Below are 12507 nucleotides of genomic sequence, written 5' to 3' on the forward strand. Positions count from 1 at the left end.
AACTTTTCTTTATATACATAACAAGTCACATATCATAAAATCACATCTTAAAGTCTTATGCTAACAGACAGTTTAGCTTATTAATTAAATAACTGTATAGTTTCAATAAATAAAAAGAAAATAAATGTCTGTTAAAGTCACCATGAATCTGTGGTTGGTTGATTTCTACCAGCAACCACAAACATCACACAAAAAGTCCATGGAGCATTATAATGTGAAGTTATTTTTAGTTCCCATTAAACATTGATGTGCTATTGAGATGAGCCGTCTGAGAGGTAGCCTGAGAAAAAGAGTCCACTCAACAGTGTTTCCGCACTGCGTGCGTGCAGCCTACACGCACATACACATGAAGCCAAAAGAGAAAGAGTGAGCAGTAATGCTATCCTCAGACATTTATCTATCAAATCCAATTTCCCCCGATCCATACCTCCCCTCCCCGCCTCTCCGCCTCCCACAGTCCTGCAGGAGCTGCCTGTTCTTGTACATTTGTCAAAGTGAAACATGCAGAGGCGGGAGAGAGAGGAGAGAGAGAGAAAGAGATGGATGGCTGGAGAGGTGTCGCTGATGTGTGCTGGACCACTCGCTCTGCCTGACAGAAACCTGACAAAGCTGTTGTCAGCCAGTCAGAGCACAGATAAACCTTTATTCGGCGGTTGCATGAGTAGGAATAATAAGAGTCAAATATTTTGTCTGGTTTCTTTGTTTTTCTGACAAGTTAAACGTGTGTCATTTGTCGGAAAACAGGAACTGCAGTTATGTCAGTAACGGTTTTGAAATCTTATCCCATAATTCCTCATACAGGCTACAGTTAAATGTGTTGCAGTTAAATGTACAGAAGGGAGTTTCTGCTTTGTTTTGTTTTTTTGTCCAAAGTGTCCGTGATATGAACATTTGCTAAGGGTGAATATCAGCTTTCAGTTGTGGCGGGAAGCATCTTGTTGGGGGGAACTTAAGTGGTCAGACAGACGTCATTGTACATTATTGATTGTTGTGTTTCTCTCTCTCTCTGTCTCTCTCTGTGTTCCTGCGTTGGGATAATAAGATTGTTGTCCAGGCCATGGCACGGACTGGCTGGCAGGCTGCCTGGCTGGGCTGGGCTGGGCCCGACTGACAGTCAGAATCATCTTCAGGCCTGCTGATGGTTCTGGGATCTAATAGAAGACAGCACGAGGGTTTCAGGAAGAGCTGTTTATGTACAGGAGACAAATGGGTACTATAGTGTAATTATGCGGGGTTGGGGGAGGGATGTGAGATATGATGCAGCCAGCCATTAAACAGGGCAGACAGGCTGCTGGGGTGGGAAGCAGATATGACTCAGGGCAGATCTTACTCACTGAGCGTCCGTCTTAGCTCCCTTACAAGGACGTCTGTCTGAGAAGCCAGACAAGGGGATGACAGCGGAGACAAGATGTGTGCATGAAATCAAAGATACATCCATGCGCTCAGAAAGAGATGCAGAGAAGTGTTGGCTGTCTGTGTGGTCGTTTGTGTGTTTTCACCTGCCTTGCGCGCACGTGTGTATGTACGTGCATTTATGCATGCGTGTGTGTCTAATTGTGCAGCTCCTGCACAATGTTCTTGGAGTCTGCATGGCGACAGAAGCCTGTGAATCTGACACCTGAGAGCCCAGACAAGGGCCAAGGAGTCTGGGATGCTATCTGTAGGCTCCTCAGGGATGGAGGCAGACTGCAGATCAATCACACTGACACTTTCTTTGAAAGCATCAGTCAAATAAGAAATTGATAAAACAATTATCCCCACCCTCCATTTGAGCAGTTCAACAAAAACATTTAAAATGATATTTGTGTGGGGTTTTTTTAAACTGCAGCCACAAATGACTGTAGAATGAATGCAAATAAATGCTGAGTGAACATATTAGAAACTAATCACTAAACTTTTAGGTTTCCAAGAAGGCTAATTTTGCATTTTAATATTTACATCAACTCTTTTGTGTGTCTCAATTAAATGTCTTGCAAGTAATTGAACCCATGAACAAAGTACAAAGGCATAGTTGCACAGTATGAAAGTATAAATTGCTGACTGTGAGATCTGTCGAGTGAAGTAGAAAGATTTTCAGCAACAGCAGGCAGCTGACGATGAGCTGTCTGGAGATTGTGACCCTGCAGTGAAGCCTGGGGGATTAGTATGTTGCTCTAATCTGGAATCAGGCAGAGAAGAGACCTATCTGCTGTTAGGCAACGTAGCATTAGCACTGTTAACTCTCAGAACCAGCAAAGATACACACCATTACTGCTGTTAGCATAGTAGGATTGTTAGCACTGATGTTTTGCTCCATGTTTATTTTTTATTTTTTGGAGTAGGCATGCTATAAACTCAGGTTTAAAGAAAAATAAACTTAAGTAAATCTGTGTTTATGTTTTACACCCAATAATCTGTAGTCTAGCACAAATACGCTTACACCTCAGAGGTTCATTAGATGATAGAGGCGCCCTTTCCACCTTACAAATGCACAAAACACAACACATAAGAAATTAGATTAACCACATAATCTGTCGAAGCTTTTTCTGCTGCCTTTTTCAGTGGATCTGCTACTCTGAATATAAACTCATAAACAGTTAGTTATCTTCCTTTTATGAAGGAAAAGCTTCACAAATTGTCACCAAGATCAGCTTTAGTTGTCTGCAGTTATCAGCTTGTCACCTCATCTCCTTGAAAATATCTCCTCCTGTTGTTTGTACTCGGATTACATCTGAAGTGTGACTTGGATTGTTTTGAATGTGTATATGTTTCCAGCGTGACTCGACATGCCCTGGATTAGAGGCGGCTCCTCCCTGGAATGGTAGCTTTTTTAGCTTTAATGTTTAAGATACACACAGGTTGCTGCTTGTTTTCCCTTTGTCTAACTCAAAGACGTAATAGTTATTTAGACTGGAATCTCGAGTGTTATTGTAATTTACACAGAAGGTTAAAGTCCCTATCCAAACAATGATTCGAACTGTAAAACTTTATCTGCATACATTAAAATGACATATTTAACATTTTTTCCAGGCCTTAACATGGCATAGACTTAACTCTAGCTTTCGTGTAATGCTATAAATATATATATGATTATGCAAACTAGTCCCCACCCCCTCCTTCAGCAGCTTTCCTGTAGCCTGCTCTCCTGTACTAGCAAGTCTCACTCACAATACTGGTTCCCGGTGCTGAAGTTTTAAGCAGTAGGTTTTTTTCCTCCTGCTTAGTTTGTGAAAGGAGAAGTCAGTAAAACAGAAAAGGTGCTTTTCCAGTCAGCGGAGGGGAAAACGCAAAAACAAGAACCACCGTTGCCAGGAGAACACAGGACAATGGCTAAGTGCTCAAGGTTAGAACTAAACAAAGCTTTCATCTCAACCAGAGAATTTAGATGGATGTGCACTTGTTGGAAAGCTGTGCATAACAAGTCATAAACTCAAGTACATCATCTTCACATGACCTGTGTCTCCTCTCCTTTCTCTCCTCTCTGTTTGTCTGTTTCACAGAGATACACTTGCACAGTCTCACAAAAGTTTGTAAAATAGTAAGTTATTATTTAAAAATAGTTTCCTGAATAAGTTTGGACATTAAAACTACTGGGTTAGAGCTATGGTCTAAAACTGTGAGGCTGGGTTTAGAAAAAGATTGTGCCTTGGATTAAAATACAACGTTTTAAAGCTATGGTCACTTGGTTGCCATGGTGACGCATACCTGCTTTGTCTGGATTAATTAAATGCATGCTAAAGAGATATGCTTCTTATTAAGCTTCTTACTTACAAAGTTGTACCTAACACATAGATTTTTTTCATTTTTTGCTTGAGCCCAACAAATTTATAGGTGGGTAGAGATTACTGGCTGATATTAATCTGTCTGTGTCTGCACTTATAACAGCAGATAAATGAAAATTTATATACAAAGACGAGGTGGGAGAAACACCCTTCAACCATGTTCCGAGTGTTGACGTTGCATTGTTTGCCCACCAGAGGGCGCTTTGAATCTTCCACGACACATGTTAGCAATGCCATAAATACAACCACGAGCGTAAACAAGTAAATAAGTAACTACGCATAGCAAATGTTAATGAAATCTGTTTATGTTTAGTGTGTCTGAAAGAAAAAAAATATCAGCTAATATATCAAACTATCGGTTAGTTTAAAAATCACCAAATATCAGTATCGGTTTTAAAAGTCCTATATCTGTTGGGCTTTAATGGATATGTCTGCATAGCAGAGCATAAACTAACTACTAACTGCATTATCATTGGTGTAGTGGGCGATTTTAGATCTACTAATATCTACACAAGTGATCAGTGTGTTGCACTGTGTTTTGCACGTTAGGGTAGTTTCCCTGATTCAGCTGGTTAAGAACGAGTATTTGAGAAAAAAAGAGGAAACAATGATGAGAAGGCTTTGTTCGAGGTGGCTGGTGGAGTCCCTTCCACCCACTCGCATCTGACATTTATGAAATTTATTGGCAAAGCTGGTGTTTCTCTGTCAGTCAGCGGAGCACGCTCAGAGCTCAGATCAGGAAAACAGCCGCTCTGCTGTGTCAACAGTGACAGAAAACTTCCAGGGTGTGGCTGTAACTCACCCCCATGTCCTGTGAAAACACACACTTCACTAGCCAGTAAACTCCCTCACTTTAACAAGAACTGCAAGAGAATGAGTCCTCCTATTAGCCTCTGTGTAGGCACACCGTGTGAGCGCCTGTGCGTAGACACAACCCCTTGTCTTTCTTCTCTTAGCCTACAACAACCTGACATGTCTTCCACTTATCTGCTTCAATTTACTTTCACCTGATTGATTTTCTCGGCCCGTCTTTCTTTCCATCTTTGAGTCGTGCATGTGTTTGTACAACTAGAGGAAGGTGTAGGCATCCTTTGTTACTGACCCAATCAACCTTACAGACTTTTATATTTAATTACTGCTGAGTAAGTGCAGGGCTCTGAATTATTAACAGGAAACTGGGTTTATTTTTAGCAGACGGGCCTCTCTTCTGACACTCTCCTGTGGTTCATTTTAGATGATGAAACCCCTTTGCAACCCCCAAAACTACCTTCAGAACTTTACTATTAATTTTATAGAAATAAAACTCACGGGGAAACACTTATTATGGAAGCTGCATTTGCTGCCTCTGGCTGATTGGGCCCTCTATCACACACTCCTTAATTGGTTTGGTTTATACAGTTACAAGCGAATTCATTTTAGTAATATCCCAGCTGACAGGACAGTGCAGTTGTACTCAACACACTCACACACACACACAGAGAAGACTTTGTTCTTGTCAAAACCGGATGAGCAAATGATTTAAATCCTCCTTTTGTTCAGGGTTGACTGATCTGGCACCCACATCTCAGGACCTCAGCCAACACCCCCACCCCCACCATCATCTCCCCCCCAGGGGCTTTCGACACACCCTTTTAAAGTTATATTTCTGGCCAACAATGCCTCTGTTGTGTCTGTGCGTTTCGATTATGCGTGGGACATTTGTGAAACTGTTAATGACTGCGTACGCTGCACAAAAACCACACAAAAGAAAAACTTCTCTCAGCTGTCACGAGGCCCGTGGGCTTTTCCCTCTTCTTTATTTGACTGTGCGGCCCCATCTTAGCATTTAGGTAAGGGCAGCGAGAACAACGTCAGGTTAGGTCTTTCCTGTTCATTATTAAGAGGTGGGCGCGCAAAGACAATGAACTCAGATTCACCCTTGTGTGCCTCGCATTTTTATTCATCTGCTTCAGATATTCTGCTAGTCTCTGGTGTGTCTTCTTAGCTGGATGCGCAAAGTGGCCGCTGTCAGATTTTATTGTCCTGCGGGCAGGAGTCCCCCTCTCTGATAAGCCCGATAACTTACTTCTTGTCTGTCTTTGAAAAGATTGATCTTTTTTCTTCTCCCACTTCCTTCCTCGTGTGTAGGCTTCCAGCCAGCGTTTTAAGCTCCACCCATTTATGCAAGTTTGCAATCTGAGCTTGCAGGGTTTTTTTGTTTTGTTTTTTTTCTTCTGGTTTTCTTTGCCCTTCCTGACAAATGGCAGTCACATTGCTGGATCATGCATGTGTGTGTTCCACAGTGAACTGTGTAACAGCTTAGAGAGACAGAGCAATGGAGAGCTAGAGCCTACACATCAATAACGGCACCTTACAACTGAGGTGAGAAGCGCTGCAAATATCTTGCCGTCTCTATCGCTAGTCGTGTTTGTCTGCGTCGCCTCGCTGTCTTTATCTCTTCCTCTCATCCTCCCTCCTCCACTGCTCCCTCTTGTCTATCCACCCCCCTCCTCCTCCTCCTCTCTGCTGTCTCAAGAGTGTGTTGGAGCCGGTAGCAGGTACAGCAGGAGCCCATTAGTGCAGAGCCCTGCTCTGATTGGATAAGCTGGAGAAACTGGGAGACTGCCTCTGAATAATTGATGTGCATTGTGCAGACGCTGGACAAGGGAAAAAGACAGATCAGAGAGCAAGGAAGGAGAAAGAAAGCGAAAAGAGAGCGAGAGGGAGAGAAGGGAGAAAGACAGGAGAGGACAGAGGAAGTAAGAAAAGAGTGAGCAGAGTGAGAGATCTGTGCAGAGAGTGAGAGTGATAAGGCACAGGCACAGGAGGCTTGGAAGCAGCAAAAAGCTTTGAGAGTTGCCACTGGCCTCTGCAGAAACAGGAGCATTTGTGACACTTGAGTCTTTTCTCTGCGCTATGAAGGGAATGAGATGAGATGTGCAGGGACTTTGCCCGGCTCTGGGTAAGTGTCAGAGAGAGTGTGTGTGTGTGTGTGTGTCTGTCTGTGTGTGTGTGCGCTCCCCCCTCCACGTGCCTCTCTAGCACAGAACTATTTGACGTATTAAGCGAGTGTGTTTGTATGCATAGCGGATGATCAGGGGGTTAGCAGAGGCCAGTTGAGCAACTGCTTTTGATCTATGATTGATACAAGAAGAAAAAGCAACAATTAGCTGCAGTGTTTCTTTAAAGTATGTTATTTTAGTACATTTAAAATAGGAATAATCATTTCAGCTGTGCCTTGACATTTGTGCATTTCAGGCTTAATGATACGGGCTTCTAGCTTTGTAGTAGTGTAACACACCGGTCGCTCGCACCAGAGAGGATCAGAAGAGATCAGCTGACCACAGGTTGACCTACATGCTGTTCTGTCATAGGGGATACACTGACTGCCTGTTTCGTGTGTGCAAACACTTCGCAGTGCATTACACTTAGGTTGTTTTAAGTTTTATCTTGAGTTAGGATTTAGGGTTGTCAGTTTAACATTACAATTATAGAAATGCTACAATGCTACACTATGATTGTATGAGCCCTGGTGGCTATGCAGCATCGTATAGCTAGTAAAATCCTTCAGATTTATGAAATGTAAGAGAGGTCGTGCACATGTTGGTGTTAGGACTACGTGCGTCAGTGTCCCTCTTTCAGTCAGGAAAAGATGACCCACTTTTCCATTGTGGATTCTTTTTTTAAGTTGTTGACCTGTGCTTGGAGCCAGAGCCTGTCTGCTTGTCCACTCATTAGGAGAGAAGAAGGGAGAGGAGGAAGGAGGGGGTGTAGAGTGTAGTCATGGAAGGACAATGCAGTTGGATGAGTGCACAGAAAGGCCTGGTTTGGTTTTTCTTTTTTTCTTTCAGTCTTTCAGTGATGCTGAAAAGTGTTTAATGTCCGCCGTGTTGTCAGCTGTGCGTCTTTTAAAGGGTAACAGAATTTGAATGAGCAAAGGGCAGCCAGGCAATAAAAACATGAGGGCGCTGCAGGGGATTCAATCAGTGTTTAATCTAACCTTAAAACTGACAAGTTAATTAGCAAATGGCTCTTGTAAACAATATCCTAACCATTCACTGACCGGCGGTTAAAAAAAAAAGAAGAAATATACATATTTATATTATGGCACAATATGACTTCCAGCTAGCGGTAGTGGCGCTGCAGCACTTCCTGTTAGCCTGAGCAGGGTGTAAACCACTGAAACCGTCTGCATCCTCAACCTCGCAGCCACATGCAGCCGCTCTCCCCCTCTAGCCTTCCTCCTTTCTCTCTGACTCCAGCGCTTTGTTTGTATCACTTACTCCACACACTTTGGTGAACTCCAGTGAGTGCACTCTGAGTACTTCCCATCAGGCTGTTTAGTGACTCATTCCTGACATTTGAACTGGATGTGTTTGTGTGTGTGTGTGTGTGTGTGTGTGTGTGTGTGTGTGTGTGTGTGTGTGTGTGTGTGTGTGTGTGTGTGTGTGTGTGGCCTACTTTGTTTTTGCAGTTTGTTTTGCCATTTTTTTTCTTTTCTGTGAATCATTACCATGCCTTACATGTGTCACTCCACCCACCACGAGCAAGTGTGGCCCGAGCGAAACTGCGTTCGATTTAAGACTGGAGAATCTGAGCAAGGGATTTCTGGCAGGACAAGCCGATGCCGGGTATTGATATGATCAGTGGGGGAGGAGCAATAGGGCAGGACAGCAGGAAGTGTTTCAGGAAACAGTGAAATTCTCCATTCTTGGCGTTGACTTCCCCCATCTAGTCGAGGTGTGCTGATGGCCTCTCATGGCCGCTCCTCGTGAAATCGCTGTTTACTGATTCATGTGCAAAAAACAAAAAACCCAGCTTCCGTAGCTGGAATTTCATCACTTTTTAATCATTGTCTTAGATTATGAAAGAGCAGCCGCGGGAAATCTCAGAATTTCTGATTGTGTTTTTCACCCTAATGATTTCATTGAAGCAACAACAGTGTGAGATGAAAGACTCATTGTGGAAGTTGAGACAAGTAGCGTGTCTAGTTATAATTAAGCATGTGATATTTGCTCGTTCCCTCCAGTGGTGGCGAGCTGCACGTGGCTGATAAGAGCAGTTCATTCACAGCTTGCTCCTCTCTGATGTTCTTTCGAGCTATTCGAAGTGCTTTACTGTTTAAGCACATCTTCCCCGACGCCAAGAGACCGAATGTGTTTGTTTGCTCACCAGCACAGACCGCAGATTTCATATTTACTTTAGCTGCTTTTCTGTCCTTGTATGCGAGCATGCTTGTTTCCAGATTCCTTTGAGTGCAACAGTGCATTTTGTTTTATTGTGGATTGTGGCTGTGTGATCACGGACGGATGCTGGTGACATCCCGCCCCCCACGGCTGAGAAGTTTATGGAGGACATGCTCTGTTGCATCTGATGCAAGTCACCTGATTTTCATACTCCCAGTTATAGCAAATGTAACCAAAGCAAGCATGAAGATTTCCCCGCACGAAAGATTTAAGGGAAGCAAAACGAGTCCGCAACTATTTAAGTTGCATGTCCCTGTAAACCAGCTATTTCAAGGTTTTGGACTTTTGGTTGGTTAAACAAGCAGTAAATAATCTGTAGATTAACCAAAACGTATATTTTGATTTTACTGAACGAGCATTTTAGGGTGCATATGTGTTATATACAAAGGATTGGCTTGGCTTTTGTAGTTTAATATATTATATATGGCACACATAATGAAAATATCTATTGCATTAGAGCGACCATTTAAATCTGCAATAAATACTATGGCAGGAAATGTGAATCTTTGCAGGGAGTCTCAGTCAAGCTCAGCTTACCTGCAAATGGATACATTAAAAACATAATAAAGAGTGTTTTTGGTGGCAGCACGGAGATCCTCCAGCACTTTCAACCTTCTGCTCAGATCTAGCCGTCATACTGCATTATGTTTGGTGTTTATTCTGATTCTCATAACTCTGCCACATTTAAAAATGTGTAATTTGAACCCCACAGAAACCAGCACCTGCAGGAGATGTCAGAGTGATTCAGGTAGAGCTACCCTCCCTTTTGGGCTGCAGCATCTCTTTTGGCTTGTGACCCACACACACACATCCAGGGGAGGAGGGGATCTGCCTACTCCCTCCATCTCCACCTGTCCTCTTGTCTAGCATCCTTCCATCCATCCTCCACCCCCCCCTCTGTCCTCATATCTGGTGTACAGCCAGAGGTTGAGGATGGAAGTCTTCCCGATGAGGAAGTCGCTTTGCTTTTCAGTTCAAATTAACAAAAAGCAATAATCAAGTCTTTTTGAAAAATCCAAACAAAACGAGGCACTTTCAAGCTAGAAGATCTGGAACACTGTGATTCGTGTGAACGTTAAACTAAAGGCTTGGTTTTGGTCGACTGTGATTTTTTGACATAGAGCTTTCTCTCTGCAGGGCATGTTTGAGTTGTTCTGCCTCCAAGCTGTTGAGACTAAAGCCCATTTGATATGCTCTTCTCTTGGAAGAAGTTGGCTTAACAGAGAGGGGGCAGGAAGGGGGATATCATTGACTGCTTAAATGGCTTCCATTACACTTCGGCAAAAAGCATGATTTTTTTTTTTCCACAGGATTTTATATCCCCTCCATATTTGTATTTTGCATAATATTTTGTGCCCACACAGCATAATTCTACCTGCCAGTGTTTTACAGACCTCTGCTTTTGATATCTATTATAAATTGCTTCTTTTTTTTTCTTTTTTATCATCCCACACATTGTCTCAGAAGGCTTCTTTGTCTAGTGCCACAGTGTTCATGCTCAGAAAGTGTAATTTTTCATGTAGTATTTTCTTTTTGTGTGTGTGTGTTTTGTTATCAACAAAAACTACAGTAGAGCTGCATGTTCGGTGTTACATGTCTCTATCAAAGCGTGCCGCGACTTGTGACAGAGGCTTTTTTTCTTTTTTTGGTGGTAATTTTAGGATCAGGCTTGATGTGAGAGTGTACAGTATGAGGGATGTGCATTCCTGCTGAAGATTAAACTGATTAAATCCTCCACAATTAGGACAATGCTTTTGCTGAATGTGGCTCAAACGTGTTTGAGCTTTTGTGCAAACCAACCTCATTAAGCTATTTAACCGAGTTTATACTTTGCAGTTGCTTCTTCTGTCAGAATCGTACAAAGAGGAGTACGAGCAGCAAGAAATCTCTACCTGTTTCTACTTCATAAAACTCCTTCAGCCGTTCTTTGTGTTGCCATCCAAACTAATGAGGCTCAGAAAGTCTTATGTAACATCTCCTTTTTAGCAGCTTTCTTGAAAGCAGCTAACCCTTAAATATGTATGCATAAAACAGCCAAGCCCTCCAGCTGCTACGTGATACTGTGTCAGTAATAGATATTCCATATCAGTATCATGGTATCACAGTGCAGTCATGGCTGTAACTGCAGTCTTAAGAGGAAACAGGTGCACTTCTCTTGCACTGAATTTCAGTTGCCATGCAAGCTTTAAAAAAAAAAGAAAAGGGAAAGGGCTGACACTCCGGAGCACTCTTCTCATACAGGCTTTGAAAACTCAACAGTACTTTCTTTTAGTCGCAGTTCACAGTATTTAGACATCAGCTCTTTTCTTTTGCTTACCGCATTTGTACTGTTTTAATTCCATTTTGGAAACATGGCTGCCATAATATACTTTTGATAATGCACCTCAGCTGATGCTGTCTTTACGTTCTTCTGCTGAAAATGAAAAAAAAACAAAACCCCGTGGTGGGGCAGTTTTACCCAGCTTCTTTTCTTAATGTTTGACTTCACATCTTCAGTCATTTTTATAAAATGTGTGACATGCCAGTGCTTTCCCCCCGCCAAAATGGCCTGTCTGTTTTGTTTTTTAATTTACTTTTATTTATACACACTATAATTACGCTGTATTAAATGCGTGGTGAACTCTGTTCCTCTTTTAATGCAGATGTCACCCTCTGAAATAGTCGTTTGAGTGGGTGGAAGTTCACTTTACCTCTGCACTTGGCATGCTCAGACACAGGGCTGCTTCGCTGTGTTCACTCTTTAAATCTTTAACCACACAATAGTACACTTAGTACAGTGATTTAGGGCCACAGCACAGCAGCACTCTTTTGCTGTTGCCTTCAGCATCTTTGCTGAAAGTTGAATACCTTGCGCTTATACGTGGCAGAGCACCAGCTTCATATTTCAGAACAGGTCAGGTGTTTATCAACAAAGTGGGGTCGCTGTCTTGCGGCTAACTCAATTATATTAGGGCAGATACATTTAAAGTATTAGCAATCTGTCAGGATTTCTAAGGGAAATGATATGCTCAGTAGCAGAAGGCTTTTACCGCACACGCAGATGCTTATACACACACAGCACTGCCAGAGTTCATAGTAATTAGCATTTGGGTTTCCTTGTAAAAAGGACTTGTACATACACTCTGTCATTAGTTAATGGGCCTTGCAGCCTGTTACCAGGGCTTATTCTCCCTCCCTTCTGCTCCCAGAGGGGCTGAGGTGAGGTGAGAATGAGCCAGGGCTTCTGCTATCAGTCAGCCATATAGCATTAAATACAGCTTGAGTGAGGAGGACCCATATGTCTCTGGGCATTATTCAATTAAAAGTCCCAGCTTCTAAGAAACAGAGATGGTTGGAACGGGTTCACGAGAGCTTCAGCTTATGTCCGGCTTTCCCTGCAGAGCAGTCTATGTGCTCAGGAGGAGGCTCTGTTTAAGGCCGGAGAATCCACTGAAACTTGTTAGAACAGAATAGTAGCTTCAGATGAGCCCCAGAGGCTTGAATGTCACCGTTGTCTACAGATATTAGTCAGGCAGATCAGT

The 12507-nt window shown here is 42.7% G+C and overlaps 1 protein-coding gene across 10 annotated transcripts in view; it reads left to right on the top strand.

Moving 5' to 3' along the window:
• Nucleotides 1–12507, top strand: part of zmiz1a (zinc finger, MIZ-type containing 1a) — a 107212-nt gene that overhangs the window by 79781 nt on the left and 14924 nt on the right. For 7 of the 10 annotated variants that reach the window (XM_040001020.1, XM_040001015.1, XM_040001016.1 and 4 more), the window contains one exon: nucleotides 9699–9734. The exons of 1 other annotated variant lie outside the window; for it this stretch is intronic. In XM_040001020.1, the coding sequence (XP_039856954.1) occupies nucleotides 9699–9734 (36 nt within the window). Of the gene's footprint in view, nucleotides 1–27; nucleotides 6703–9698; nucleotides 9735–12507 lie in introns of those variants that run through there. 2 more of the 10 variants (XM_040001023.1, XM_040001024.1) reach the window with 2 other exon arrangements.

This window comes from Simochromis diagramma, unplaced genomic scaffold (assembly GCF_900408965.1).
Source record: "Simochromis diagramma unplaced genomic scaffold, fSimDia1.1 OVJJ01000421.1, whole genome shotgun sequence".
Taxonomy (NCBI): Eukaryota; Metazoa; Chordata; class Actinopteri; order Cichliformes; family Cichlidae; genus Simochromis; species Simochromis diagramma.